Source organism: Cydia fagiglandana, chromosome 16 (assembly GCF_963556715.1).
Source record: "Cydia fagiglandana chromosome 16, ilCydFagi1.1, whole genome shotgun sequence".
NCBI classification, from domain to species: domain Eukaryota; kingdom Metazoa; phylum Arthropoda; class Insecta; order Lepidoptera; family Tortricidae; genus Cydia; species Cydia fagiglandana.
This window is the reverse complement of record NC_085947.1, coordinates 3,396,262-3,412,219: the sequence shown is the minus strand read 5'-3', so window position 1 is coordinate 3,412,219 and position 15,958 is coordinate 3,396,262. Positions and strand designations below refer to the sequence as shown.

The 15,958-nt window shown below is 39.8% G+C and overlaps 1 protein-coding gene and 1 long non-coding RNA gene across 3 annotated transcripts in view; one reads left to right on the top strand and one right to left on the bottom strand.

Annotated features, from left to right (window-relative positions):
* LOC134671797 (uncharacterized) overlaps window positions 1-15,958 on the bottom strand; it is a 498,925-nt gene that overhangs the window by 353,304 nt on the left and 129,663 nt on the right. The gene's annotated exons all lie outside the window — the stretch shown is intronic.
* On the top strand, window positions 1,954-15,871 carry LOC134671761 (glutamate receptor ionotropic, kainate 2-like). Of its 2 annotated transcripts, none has more exons than XM_063529585.1 (12): window positions 1,954-2,212; window positions 2,285-2,433; window positions 3,077-3,230; window positions 4,815-5,076; window positions 6,584-6,756; window positions 7,741-7,967; window positions 10,642-10,741; window positions 11,181-11,359; window positions 12,332-12,439; window positions 13,129-13,295; window positions 13,658-13,855; window positions 15,156-15,871. In XM_063529585.1, exons 1-12 carry the CDS (start codon window positions 2,065-2,067, stop codon window positions 15,208-15,210), a joined length of 1,920 nt encoding a protein of 639 aa, XP_063385655.1. In that variant the 5' UTR covers window positions 1,954-2,064; the 3' UTR covers window positions 15,211-15,871. The 2 variants fall into 2 exon arrangements, with proteins under 2 accessions (XP_063385655.1, XP_063385656.1); XM_063529586.1 differs by having other exon boundaries at window positions 10,642-10,745; window positions 11,185-11,359.

Below are 15,958 nucleotides of genomic sequence, written 5' to 3'. Positions count from 1 at the left end.
AAATTGGAAGCATTAGCTAGCTAATGATATGCTGACTGTCTGTAATATGGCTTAAAGAGAATATTTACTAACATCCTGTACTACCATGAACGTTTAGTTTTATGAGAGAAACGACTTGGGATTTATTTAAATTAAATAATTTTGATATTACCTACGACGAGAATATTTAAATTCAAGACATTAGCTGGGGCATTCTAAACTCTATCAAATCATACAAAATTTGTATGAATATGATATTAGGATTGTCTAGTTGAATACATTATATATGTATTAGTTGCCTGTTCAACAGTTTTTCTTTCAACAGGAAAAGTTGAAAGAAAAATACAGTCAGCGATAAAAGCATGTATCAAAAAATATTTGTCAAAAAACTTATTCTAGGTCAGTAAATGAATGCTCAAAAAATGTTGTAGAGGGAAATGCTAGGAACACAATTTTTGACTCCGTAACTTTGTTTAGACTAGTTAGGAGGTGAACATATCAAAAGTCCCCGGCTGTAGCCCCGGTGCTGCGGGGTAGAGGGGGGTAAGAAGGTCGAATTTTTCGGTTTTTCATTGATATCTTGGAAACTTTGCATCTTAGCGACATGACTACTAAGACAAACCGAAAGCTCATAAAATTAGTTACAAGTTTTATCAAGTCAAGTTTTTCGATATCTTGAATAGTTTTTGAGATACCCGCTCTTGAAAGTTTATTTAGGGATTTTAATTTTATCTTGATATCTACATCAGTGATGCTGTTAGGCCATGTTTGGTATCATTTTCGTATAAATCGGGGGTGCTGAATTCATTTATGGTATCACATTGACACTATTCCGAAGTAAAACCAAAATTAAAAAATATATATTTTTAAAAATCCCTCTTCACGCTTAAACCGCTGAACCAATTTCGTTGAAATTTTGTATAGAAATAGTTTCAGTCTCGACACAGGACATAGGATGGTTTTTATAACCAAAAGCATCTTTTGAGGATGTGAAAAGTGGGGTGGAAGTTTGTATGAGGAGTCAATAACCGCTGAACCGGTTTAGGTGAAATTTAGGATGGTATACATCTGTGATTTAGATGAAAATGATACCTAACATGACTTCAAACTTTACCTTAAGCAGTATTTACCTCAGGAATTCAGTTTCGTCGACGAAGTTGAATTCCTCCCATACTCCATTTCACAACTTTAAAGGATGATTATTGAGATAAAAAGTATCTTATGTCCTGTCTTGGGACTCGAAATATCTGTATACCAAATTACAATTAAATTGGTTGAGCGGTTTAAGCGTGAAGAGGAATTTAAAAAAAAAGGTATTTGTTTAAAGTTTATATGTTTTTTCTAAGGAATGGTGTCAATGTGATACCAAAAATGAATTCAGCACCCCCGATTTATACGAAAATGATACCAAACACGGCCTAGCAGCTTCACTAATGTAGATATCAAGATAAAATTGAAAGCCCTAAATAAACTTTCAAGAGCGGATATCTCAAAAACTATTCAATATATCGAAAAACTTGACTGAATAAAACTTGTAACAAATTTTATCAGCTTTTGGTTTGTCTCAGTAGTCATGTCGCTAAGACGCAAAGTTTCCAAGATATTAGTGAAAAACCGAAAAATGAGACCTTCTTTCCCCCCTCTCCCCCCCAGCACCGGGGCTACGGCCGGGGACTTTTGATATGTTCACCTCCTAACTAGTCCAAACAAAGTTACGGAGTCAAAAATTGTGTTCCTAGCATTTCCCTCTATAACTTCTTATTTCTTGGCCTATTCGTATTTGTGCATGTATTTTCTGGCTAAAAAAACTAAAAAGGACAAAGAGTCTAAAATTAAATACTCAAAAGCTTTCTAACATAATAGTACCTATCCACTTAAACCAAAAGAAAGCATCAGTAATAGGTAATGCTCATAAAAATTTCATAGTTTCTCCAAAGAAACAACTCTTTGGAGGTAACTCAAAGCGATATTCGTAAGAACAGTGGCGTCGCGTGTACAAAAATGAACTTATTATTATTACGAATATTTCTCACAAACTTATAAAAAAATATTTTATATTTTTGAGTGGATTAGTAAATTGTAAAGATGAAGATATTATTTTTGTTTGTAATTGTTTATTATTTGAGTTTAGGAAAGGCTTTTGATGATAATGACATTAATATGATAGTGTCTTTCGTTACACTCGATGATAGGGCCACAGCTGTGTTGACACCTTATGTCTGTTGGAGTGCATGTAAGTTTCCATTAGCCTTTGATATATACTGAATGCGAAACCCTTCATACTTTATCTACTTATTCTGTTCAGATGAGCTGACAAATCTAGCGAAGAGTCTGCGCGATACTGGAATCAGTATAGCGGCATCACTGCAGCCGAATAGACCCGAGTTGTTTCTGCAAAACCTCGTCATAGTGGCAGACTTGAGGTGCAGAGGAACTGATGACTTCTTGATCAAGGTATTCCTGTATTATGGTAAACTGTTACTCTTTATTCGGAGGCCAGAGTCCACCAGAGTACCCAAACGCCTCGCCTTCTAGAAGGCAGACTGCAGGGCCGCAGAAGCAGAGGCATGCTCAAGCTCAGATAGCTGGAAGACGTCGAACAGAGCACCAGGACCTTAGGGGTGAGAATTTGGAGAAGGAATAGGTACCACGTATAGATCGGACTGGAGAGATTTGCTTGACGAGGTTATCCCACCCTCGGCTGATGGTTCATCATCATCTGAGGTTAACGCTACTCTAGATGAAGTGACATATCATAGCGAAGCCTTTGTGGTGCGCGCGCCGCGGCCGCTGCTGGAAACCATCGCGAGCGCGGACTTCTGGCCGAAGGTTGTGAACTTTCGGCGATTCCGTGGGATTAATCTGCCGAATCCTACACCAGAGCAGGTGACACCGCAACAGAAAACTGCGTGACGAAAAAATTTTTGTAATAATTGTATATACCTGTGTTGGTGTGTAAGGGCCTTAGTTGCCTGGAGACAAATGATTTGATTTGATACATCTGCCCCTCTTTAGAGAGTAAAATATGTAACTAAATGGCCCTACCTCCCCTTGGACATCGATCATATCAACTGAGAAAATGTAATTATTTTTTCAGGCCAGCGACGAAGGTTTCTTCAAGTCTCCATACCGCTGGCTGTTAATAAGCCAAGACCAAACTGAGCTGAACGTCTTGGATCAATTGGCTATGCTGGTCGATAGTGACGTCATTATAGCGCAACGGAGAGGAGAGGATTACCAATACGTTGAAGGTGGGATCATCACTGCTGCGCATAAGCCCCTCTTCAAGTACAGTCGCCATCAGATATATCGGAGCGGCCAAGGTGCTCAAAAATATCTGAACACGCACTCTAGCGCCTTGACAATAGAGGCGTGTTGAGATATTTTTGAGCGCCTTGGCCGCTCCGATATATCTGATGGCGACTGTACCTACGCCACTTATCCGCAACCTTCCGAAATCATTGAAGTACGAATCTAGGCACTGTTTGTAGACTGGTCGGGGCATATAGTACTTTGTCACAGTGACAACCGTATGAGGTCTCTAGCGGCTTTTATATTGATTGTCACTGTGACAAAGTACGAAATGGGTCGGAATTTAATTTCCTTGACTGTACCTAATCCAATCAACCAATAAAAAGAAATATTATTGTTTGACTTTACCAATCGTTGTCAAACATTGCAATTAAGTGCAAACACACGCATTAAGTATGCGACCTTTATGTAACTTTGTTTGGCATGTTAGGACGATTCAAGGACATGTGCGCGCAGGCAGAGCGAATGATAACGCATTATTAAATAGATCTTGATTAAAAAAAGGATAATCATATTGAAATACGAATCGATCAATCATTTTGCTAATATGTAGCAGTGTAAAGGACAAAGGGCCGACAAGACGCGCCTGAACTTAACGCAGCGCATACGCATTACGCAGTGATGTACTCCATCACATCACAGGCCTTTCCATCTATTGCAGACGATTTATGCATTGCTGTTTAGACAAAGGGTTTGGTGACTGTGGAGGCCGATGCGTGAGCGGGACGACCTCCCACATTTTTGGCAAAGCTCATGCCACCGGCCCCAATTTCACCACGGCTACAATTGTCAGTGAAATATGTCGAGTGACAATTGTCAAGCGACAGGTGACATATTACAATTTTATAAAATATTTTCTATAGAAATACTTACAAACATGACAGGCATTTTGCTACAATTGTATGTAGGTATTACAATTATGTTGTGAAACAAGAATTCTTTTTCTAGTCGACATATTTGTAGAATTGTTGGTGAATCTTGACAGGATTTTTTTTTTTTTATTATTATGAATGGGCTTACTCATGGCCACAGACTAGCCGAGGCGTAGACGTGGCCTACGATGAGTAAATGAGTTATATGTCGGAATTTCGTGACAATTGTCGTGTTTCTTGTGACAATTGTCATAAACTTAGCAAGAGAAATATCTGTTTTTTTTTGATATAATAAAGTTTTTTTTAATAATACAAATGATGGTGGCAATCAGGAATACGGCCCGCCCGATGGTAAGCGGTAACCGTAGCCCATAGATGCCTGTGACGTCAGCAACACTGATGTTTTACAATTGTCGCACCTGTCACCGTGGTGAAATTGGGGCCAGAGGTTCCAGTCCAAGTTTGCTTTGTACTTTGTGCGACGATTGCGAGTGATGTTCTTTAAGACATACAATATCCATCAGCTCATTTCGCCACGCCGCAGTCTGATAAATATGTCAAAGTGTACCGGCGAGGACACGAGCACGCTCGATGAAAAATTCCACGGTGAAAAGATTAATTTTATATACCTAATCAATATTCTTGTTACAGTTTACAAAATAATAGAGAACTCTCAACTAATCTACAGCACCAGAGCTCTATGGCGACCCATAGACAAGAGAAGCAACAACACGGCTATAATAACTTACTATAACAAATCAAAAGCTGTGGCTAACAAATATGGCGTAGTAGAAGATTATAGGAAGAGCAAGATCCTGTCTACTAGGAGAATGGATATAAGGAGGCATACGTTGACGATGGTCAATGTTATAACTGACAGCAATGATACTAGGAAACATATGGATGACAGATTGTAAGTTATTTACAGAGACCAGAATTATTGTAGCATTTTTGAACTGCCATTGGGAGTTCTCATTTATCGACTTCCAATAGGTATATCGATACTTCCTTATATCGGTACAACGTAGAACACAAGATATTACAGTGGTATTAGGTACTAAAAGAAATTAATAACTAGCTTGTAAATCTAAAATAGGCCCTTAAGGCATTGAACCAAGTATACTGGTGGTATTTCCACGCTGTATCGCAATGCTAATACTCGTAGGTTGTGCGAGGAAGCCGCCAGCTGCTCACCATTACGTCAACCAGAAAGTTCTGCAAAAGTTATTTATGTATCCTTTCAAATAAGTGTGGTTGACAAAATCGTGTGGATGCGAACCTCGGTCGTGGAACAAAATAAATCGTTTTTGAAAAAAAAAAAAGATGACTACAAATTCGGTCGGATCGGATCCTATTAAAGACATATTTAATGAAATAATGATGGTAAACAAAACTATATTAACATAGTTTATACTTATATGCAGTATTTAAATGTACCTAATGTAAATTTACATAATAATACAATCACTTGGACACGTAATTGATACTTTGCATGTGGCGCTGCGGTTAATATGACTAATGTGGTGATTTGTAAATCGATAATCAAATTATACCTATAATATTTAATATGATGAAGATTCTCAAATTAAGCTCAGTAGGCGCCTATTATGTCATAACTAGTTTTTCTAGTGTTATGTGCTGTTATTTACATTAGACGTCATGTAAGTTAGTTACGAACAAATAAACTTTGACGCCTAAATTCAGTGTTAACTAAATATCCCATTTGTCCCCAGGGCACAAATATTATTATGAATAATGACACCCTAAATTCTCTTATGTAAACAACCACCTCGAATGCTTATATTTAAATGTTAATAACACAGAAAACTGATAACGATATTAGCAATGGGAAGTTATAAAAATTATATTAAAATAAAGTACTTACCAACATTTAAGTTAACTTTTTATTCCCGTAATATTAATGACATCTGATCATAACACACGATTTCAGGAATAAATGGGGAGAAATAGTACATTACGATACAATTGCGAAAAGTAGAAAATTCGCAACGAGTGGCAATAAATTGAAACACGACCGAAGGGAGTGTTTTAAATTGACACGAGTTGCGAATTACCTTATCGCGCGTGTATTGTACAACTTTTTAAGTACATATGGCCGTTTTAAATTTTTGACATAGGCACGCATTGTCCTTAATCCCGCCCTAGGGTGGTAAAGTAGCACCATATGCACTGTAAAATCTAAAAACTTATGGCCTATCTTCTGATTTTTATACACCTAGGTAGGTCCTTCTTTCAAGAGTGTACTACGCCCATTAATTTGCATCTATTTTTGTACAGTCAGCAACATGCGAAGTGTTCAAAATAGCACATACGCGTCTGTGTTCCGCTCATTTTAAATCTCACCCGCTTATCTACTTCCGCTGCTGACTGTCACTCCAGTATCTATTATTTTTCTCCAGAAACTTACACCAAGACTCCATAACAAAGATGTCATACATGGTGGTGAAGATCTGCTTCGAGATGATGAACTCTACGGAGAAGCTGATATTCACCAACACCTGGGGTTATGTGGACAAGAACGGCTCCTGGAACGGCATTATAGAGCGGCTCATCAAGAAAGAAGGGGATATCGGTGAGACCTTACTTCACTCATCATCTCAGCCATAAGACGTCCACTGCTGAACATAATAGGCCTCCCCCTTGGACCTCCGTACGTGCCGGTTGGAAGCGACCCGCATCCATCGTCTTCCGGCGACCTTAACAAGGTCGTCTGTCCATCTTGTGGGTGGACGTCCTACGCTGCGCTTGCTAGTCCGTGGTCTCCACTCGAGCACTTCCACTCCAGCACTTCACTGGCTCAGTAAAAAAGTATCTTGGCCTTTGACACAAAAGAACAGCATTCTGTCCTATTCTGCGCCACTTCACGCCAAAACAAAGACATTCTGTGCCAAGAGCAAGAAGATCTCACACTCGTTTTCCATTTGTTTCTGAAAGTTCTGCAAATTAGGCTATTTGTAAAAGAATCCACTGCAGAAACAGATACTTAGCGATTTTAACTTTGTCTCATTCAAGGTCATAATTTCGTGCCTCAATAAAATGACTTTGAGTTTGACGGGAGATTCAGCTTAAAAAGAGAATGAAAACATTGTAAGAAACCAGATTAAACCCAATAACAACTAGCTTATAGTTTTCCTTCTTAATTAGAAGACTAGATGGATTCGGTTTCAAAAATAAGTAGGCAACTAGTAGGTAATTAACTTGTAGAAGGTAGAGAGGCAATAGAGAGTACTCTCTCCAGGCGGGTGTTATGCCTGGGCAACGAAGTCCACTGAGAGTTGGTCGGAAGTTATAGGTATATTTAGCAACTGGCGTTAAAATTCCGTAAGCGCGATGTAGGTCTCATACTAATTGCGTTCTAGCTCCCTAACGCCATCTCTTAGATTATTATGGCACGACGTTGGCAATGACAGCTAGAGGAGACGCCACAAACTGTTACTTTGAAAACTACATATCCAATACTATTTAACCGAACGGACGTCATTTCGCAAACCTTTTTCCGTGACGAGAAAGCCGAAACAGTGCAAAGCTCTAGAAAGATTCAACCTCCTTGTTCCAGGAACCTTGACAATCTTCACCCAAGAGCGCATGAAGCTCATCGACTACATCGCAATGGTGGGCACCACGGCAGTCCGCTTCGTATTTCGCGAGCCCCCTCTAGCTTACGTCTCCAACATCTTTGCCCTCCCTTTTACTGGTGCGGTGTGGCTGGCAGTACTTGTCTGTGTACTAGCGTGTGCCTTGTTCCTGTATATCACGTCTAAGTGGGAAGCCACTATGGGCATGGTAATTTAAAGAAAGTCTTTTACTTTTCCTAGTTGGATATTTTATAGTTCCCTCTAGCTTACGTCTCCAACATCTTTGCCCTCCCCTTTTACTGGTGTGGTGTGGCTGGCTGTATTCGTCTGTGTACTAGCTTGTGCCTTGTTCCTGTATATCACGTCTAAGTGGGAAGCTACTATGGGCACGGTAAGTTAAAGAAAGTCTTTTTAACTTTTCCTAGTTGGATATTTCATAGTTCCCTCTAGCTTACGTCTCCAACATCTTTGTCCTCCCCTTTTACTGGTGCGGTGTGGCTGGCAGTACTCGTCTGTGTGCTAGCTTGTGCCTTGTTCCTGTATATCACGTCTAAGTGGGAAGCTACTATGGGAATGGTAAATTATATAGTCTTTTTTAATGTTCCTAACTGTAGAGTGCGTATTATGTGTTGCGTTTTCTCGTATTCATGAAAGAAATGTTTGGCCAGTAACAGGCGTACAGAACCCAAATAAAGTAGTAAGAGGTAGAGGTATACAATTTGCAATTTGTCCTACTAGGCCAAGCAATAAGAAGTTATAGAGGGAAATGCTAGGAACACAATTTTGGACTACGTAACTTTGTTTGGACTAGTTAGGAGTTGAACATATCAAAAGTCCCCGGCCGTAGCCCCAGTGCTGGGGGGTAGAGGGGGGAAAGAAGGTCTCATTTTTCGGTTTTTCACTTATATCTTGGAAATTTTGCGTCTTAGCGACATGACTACTAAGACAAACCAAAAGCTGATAAAATTTGTTACAAGTTTTATTCAGTCAAGTTTTTCGATATCTTCAATAGTTTTTGAGATATCCGCTCTTGAAAGTTTATTTCAGGCTTTCAATTTTATCTTGATATCTACATTAGTGACGCTGCTAGACCGTGTTTAGTATCATTTTCGTATAAATCGGGGGTGCTGAATTCAGTTTTGGTATCACATTGACACCATTCCTACGAAAAAACATATAAACTTTAAACAAATACCTTTTTTTTTAAATTCCTCTTCACGCTTAAACCGCTCAACCGATTTAATTGAAATTTGGTAATACAGATATTTCGAGTCCCAAGACAGGACATAAGATACTTTTTATCTCAATAATCATCCTTTAAAGTTGTGAAATGGAGTATGGGGGGAATTCAACTTCGTCGACGAAACTGAATCCCTGAGGTTAATACTGCTCAAGGTAAGGTTTGAAGTCATGTTTGGTATCACTTTCATCTAAATCACAGATGTATTCCGTCCTAAATTTCATCTAAACCGGTTCAGCGGTTATTGACTCCCCATACAAACTTCCACCCCACTTTTCACACCCTCAAAAGATGCTTTTGGTTATAAAAACTATCCTATGTCGTGTGTCGAGATTTAAACTATTTCTATACCAAATTTCAACGAAATTGGTTCAGCGGTTTAAGCGTGAAGAGGGATTTAAAAAAAATATTTATTTTTAAATTTTGGTTTTACTTCGGAATGGTGTCAATATGATACCATAAATGAATTCAGCACCCCCGATTTATACGAAAATGATACCAAACATGGCCTAACAGCTTCACTGACGTAGATATCAAGATAAAATTAAAATCCCTAAATAAACTTTCAAGAGCGGGTATCTCAAAAACTATTCATGATATCGAAAAACTTGACAGGATAAAACTTGTAACTAATTTTATCAGCTTTCGGTTTGTCTTAGTAGTCATGTCGCTAAGACGCAAAGTTTCCAAGATATCAATGAAAAACCGAAAAATTCGACCTTCTTACCCCCCTCTACCCCCCAGCAGCGGGGCTACAGCCAGGGACTTTTGATATATTCACCTCCTAACAAGTCCAAACAAAGTTACGGAGTCAAAAATTGTGTTCCTAGCATTTCCCTCTACAACGTTTTTTGAGCATTCATTTCTTGACCTATACTGACTGATTATTAGGCTCCAATAAGATGCCGAACAAGTAGAAATGACTTTTCATGAATTGTGTTATGAAAACTTCATGAAGAAATAAATTTCTTACGAGTACCTATGATTTAAATTAGAGATGCACCGGATATCCGGTTACTATCCGGTATCCGGCCTATCCGGCCATTATTTTACTATCCGGCCGGATACCGGATAGTGACCTGCTATCCGGCCGGATACCGGATAGTAGCATTGCTTGATTTCGGAGTAAACAAATTGGATTTCAGAAACAGACACGGTCAAAATCGTACTTGTTTATTATTTTAAAATAATTTAATCATTCCACTGACTTGCACGCGCACTCATTTCGACCCTAGAAATAAGTCCGCGCGAACGTTTACTAGGAAACAGGTGAATCCTGCAGAATGCGCCCCTGAAAAACCGAAATGTAGGTATAGTTCCGCCGGCCGAATATCCGGCGGCCGGATACCGGATATTCGGCCAGGGTCCAGGCCGGATATCCGGTATCCGGTATCCGGCCAAACAACTATCCGTTGCATCTCTAATTTAAATTCATGAAAAAATAATATAAGGTGCCAACCTCCTTCTTAGCATGAAGAATATGTACCAAAGGTTGCAATTACTTAACCCTTTATTAGGCATTAATAGGGTGTTAGGAATTGTGCAAAATTGAACCCTACCACTTGGAAATAAAGTTCGAAATCAGGTGAGAAATATGTTCCCTTTGCCTTTATAAGGCTTAAGCTTACTGTGTTTTTTGCAGCATCCATTGCAGCTTGACGGATCGTGGGCGGATGTGTTGATTTTGATAATTGGAGCTGTGCTTCAGCAAGGCTGTACTCTGGAACCCAGGCGAGCAGCAGGTGGGTCTTTGAACATCCTCTCAACTATAACCTCTAGCCGCCCAGAGACCTATAAAAAGGTGTCCTGTTCCATTCTAATTTGAACTTTGTGTTGACAAAATAAAATTTAATTTTGCTTGGCAAGGTTTGACGTATCGGCTAGAGGATAAATCCTATGGTTTTGCTTATTGGACAACTCTACCGGCACTAATTTGTGATCATATTTATTAATTAGTTTAATTACTTACCTAGCTTATCAAAATGTCACATTGTCAGGTTTTTAGGCCTCTTCTCCACTCGACCCTGTTGTTTGGATTTTTTTGCTCTATAATTAAATTTCTTACTTACATTTTTGCGTGTATAGATTAGCTATCTTTTGCCTATAATTAGGTATATTTTTTTTAAAATCATAATCATAAAAGTATCACTAACTTTTCGGTCTCGCATCATTTACTTCCAGGAAGGATAGTGACTCTATTACTCTTCATCGCACTAACAATATTGTATGCCGCATACTCTGCCAACATCGTGGTATTGCTGCGGGCCCCAAGCTCCTCAGTGAGGAGTCTACAGGACATATTGAACTCCCCTATCAAACTGGGCGCCAGTGATTTCTCCTACAATAGGTATTTCTTTAAGGTAAAGATTTCTTTTTGTTTTCAATAGACCGAGACGGTCGGAAGATCCTGGAATTTTTCAAACTGCAGAGGCTAAACCGCAAGCATAATATAACAGAGTAACATTTTGCTACGTTAGGTACAGTCACACTCCACGGTTTTTGAGTCATTTAAGGTTCTAGCTAAATTGGACATTAATCAAGCAATGTAGCTAGTTAGGTCCCATGGCTCAACATTAACAATCACGGAGCGTGACTGTACCTAAACTTAAGAACATATGTAGGTAGTAGAGCTTGAAAGTGAAGCATAGCGCGCAGCAACAAAAAAGGCCGTACAAGAGTACCTATCCCACTAAGAAGAAGAAGAAGAAGAGAGCTTGAAAACAAAGGTGGAAAACATCTAGTCATATGCCAGATTTGCCATATATCTGTCGGCGGCCGATCGTAAGACCAGGCATATCGTGAAATTCCTAGGCATATCGTGAAACGTGAAAATCTTTGACTAGTTCCCTGAGTCGACGGAGCCCCGCTACGCGGGGCTCCTATTTCTGGGCAGTTTGCCCTTCGGGCATCTGAAGCAACCTAACGAACCTATCTTACCTATAAGTATATTGGTTTAATGTGACTATCCTCAAAACAATACACAGGAACATTACGATCTGCCGGCCCCAATTTCACATCGGTGACAGGTGCGGCGAATTGTAAAATCACTGTTGCTGACGTCACAGGCATCCATGGGCTACGATTACCACTTACCATCGGGCGGGCCGTATTCCTGTTTGCCACCATATGCCATATGACATATCGATATCTCTATTGGTAGAGAAACTGGTATCCATCCGAAAGTCGTGAGTTCTTGTCAGAGACAGTGACATCTCCATTTTTTTGATTCATTTACATACGGTCTCTGCTTAGTACAAAATTATCTCATGATTTGACTCCAGTTTAGCCAAGAGTTTAGAATTTAAGGAGTTAATAATCTTAACGTATTTCAGAAATTGAACGAACCTCTTCGCAAAGAAATCTACAACAAGAAAATTGCGCCAAAGGGAAAGAAAGCAAACTTTTACACAATGAAGGAAGGAGTTGAGAAGATTAGAAAGGTTTAAAAACTTCTATTCTTTTGCATTAGCAAACCATAGCCGATGGGGTCGAAAAGTGCTCGAGTGGAGACCACGGACTAGCAAGCGCAGCGTAGGACGTCCACCCACAAGATGGACAGACGATCTTGTTAAGGTCGCCGGAAGACGCTGCAAACCAAACCTAACCCTTAAGTCTCCCAAAGGAATTGTAAGATCATCCTAGAAATCTAGTGAGTACCTCAATTCTTGGAAAGCCTGGTAAAGCTGACCCCAGACTCCCTTAGCGAGCCGTGGCAAAAAGTCAGAGGGCCTACTGCAAACCACGTTCGAAGTGTTGCCTCTCTGTCGCACTTGTAAATTCGTACGCAAGTGGGACAGGGAGGCAACACGTCGAACGTGTTTCGCGGTAAACCCTCAGGCCACGGAGGTAGAAAGATAACTAACTAATATGGCCAAAGGTTGGTCTCCGAAACGAGAGCACGCCACATTTCCCGATCACGCGCCGTTTTCTGCCTTCGACTTGAAGTTGACGCAAATCCACATCCAAGCTGTTTCCCCAGCGGTATCTGTCTTCTCAAGTATGCCCTCTTGGCAGCCCGATCCTCTCCCAATCTTAATAGGTGACCGAACCAGCGAAATCTGTGGGATTTCGTTTCGCCGATGATATTGGGTCTATAAGTTACTAATATTCTGTTTATGACTATCTGCAGGGTCTTTTCGCTTTCCACATGGAACTGAACCCTGGCTACCGTCTCATCCAAGAGACCTACCAGGAGGATGAGAAGTGTGACCTCGTGGAAATAGACTACATTAATGAGATAGACCCCTGGGTGCCTGGACAGAAGCGATCGCCGTACAAAGACCTGTTTAAGATCAAGTAAGTACCTAATATGTCTTTAAGTGAGACTCCTCTTGCTATGTTCCTTTCACCAACTTGACCATTGTTCCTGACCCTTAGGTACCTACTTGCCCGTGTGGCCTGTAACCCGGGAGTAAGAATACGGCTACGGTATCCCCTGCCTGTCGTAAAAGGCGACTAAAAGGGATTCTCGGGGTCGGAGACGGTCGCAGCTAGGGACTGCGACTGAAAAAAGAGGGGACCCACAAAAGGCCATAACGCTAGGACGGCACTGGCGCGCAACTGCAACTGCAAGCAACTGCATACTATCTTATACATGGAAGCCCCCTGCTGCATCGTGTAGTTACGTACCGTTACCAAAAATCCATTTTTTCCACCAGCTTCATAAAGATCCGCGAATCCGGCATCCAACACTGCATCCACCAGCGCCTCCACGTGGGCAAGCCGAGGTGCCTCGGCACAGTCAACACCTTCAGCAGTGTGGGGATCATGGACATGTACTCCGCCATGCTGGCCACGCTGTACGGCATGTTCATGGCACCAGCGGTGCTGCTGCTGGAGATTGCTTATAAACGGCTGTAAGTTCTATCAATTGTTATGTGGAAAGTAGAGAGGGGATACTATGTAATGTACACGAGAAGACGCGGAGAGTATTTACAAATATATTTACAATATTATTAACATCAATTTACAAATTCCACTGTAGAATATAGAGAAGCAATAGAGAGTACTCTCTCCAGCGGGTGTTATGCCTGGGTACCGAAGTCCACTGAGAGTTGGTTGGAAGTTATATATATAGAAACTGACATTATAACTCCGTAAGCGCGATGTAGGTCTCACATACTAATTGCCTTCTAGACGTAGTATCTTCTTAGTAGTTTTTGTGCGTTTTAGCTCCCTAACGCCATCTGTTAGATTATTGAGGCACGGCGTTAGCAGTGACAGCTAGAGGAGACGCCACATCAGTTATAATCCAGGGCCTCTTAAAGCACGTGAACCACTGGGTTTTGCCTATGATTGTTACATGTTCAGCAGCGTGGCAGTCAATTGTTTTAGTCCAGGGTCTCACAGCGTGTACCCCCAAGATTTCATCTATCATAGTTAAGGGACGTCCAGATCTGGTAACAGAAGGTAAATGGTAACAGGAACTACAACTTTTGACAAACATAGTTAACACACAATGTTAACACAGCTGTACATCACCATCTTCATCAGCTGTCCAATGCCAAGCAAGATTTCTTCTTAAAAACTACAACTTTTCTGCAATCGATAATTTATATAATATTATAAATGCCAAAGTGTATCTGTCTGTTACCTCTTCACGCTAAAACCGCTGAACTAATTTGGACAAAATTTGGTAAGGTGTATTCGGGTAATACCGGATGTCGAATAATTCCGAAATTCAGATGAAAATCACCCTTAATTCCATGATAATAAAAGTCTCATTTCGGAATTATCCGGCAGTTTTCGACATTCGGAATTACCCGAGTAAACCTTATGGATTTAGTTTGGGCTTCCGATTCGAAAAGGACGACATAGGCTAGTTTTTATCAATCCACGCAGGCGAAGTCGCGAGCAGAAGTTAGTAATAACGGTAATTATATAAGTTTAGTTTATTTATCTCTCAATACAATTGTAAAATAAGTCGGATGTAACTTGAAATTTAATAACTTTATTGAATAATTTTACGGTTTAGACTCACTAGTTTTTAGTCACTCGCGCGACATATTACAATAATAAGTGTTCCGTGAACAAAGTTCTGTACGGAACACTAAAAATTAATGTTAATTAATGTTAGTTAATGTTAAATGTTAGTATCTCTCACAACAGTTTAAATTCGATTAATAACTTTATTTAACCGGTATTTTTTGTTCACAGGATGGTGGCTCGAGAAAAAAGAATGCAGCACAATAATGCACACTTAGTCTACTAATACTACGTAAATTAAACTTAATAAACGACTAAAAGCACTAACTCCTAAGCTCCTTGTAATGTCGTGAATACAGTGTTGCCAACTTGGCATAAATGATGCCAGATCTGGCATATTTTCACTCGCTTTGGCACCAAAATTTTCCATTTAGCATCTGGCATATTTTTTAGCATAATTTAGTCTAAGCCAAAATTGCACCAACTTGGCAGCAACAATATGCGCCATCGCCTTATGTGGTTCATATTTTCATATGAATCATGACTTTTGTGGACGGATGGACGTCAACGGACTATATAAAGTTGGTCAAGCAGATCTTGTCAGTAGAAAAAGGCGGTAATTTTGAAAAATGTATGTGTTTTAAGTGTCTAATTTCAAGTGATATTTTAGCATTTTTTTAGCATAGGTGTTTCAAAAATCTTTGGCAGAATTTTGGCATAATCTAGACATTAGTCTAGCATTTTTATAATCCGAGTTGGCAACACTGCGTGAATAAATTAAGAGGCACTCACAGTCGCTAGTCGTGTATCATTTGAGAATCGGAATTCATAACCGATAATTAATTTGTGAATACCAAACCTGTAATTATCGACTTGGTTCTGTTGTTTTGTAGTCACGATTCAATATTTTGAAGGCAATAAATATTGATAAAAACATTAATTGAAAACTAGGCGTATATTGTTCTCTATGTTATTATGTAATTAACTATGTAAACAAAGCTTTAAGTTAATAAAGCCTTTGTTAGAATCATGAA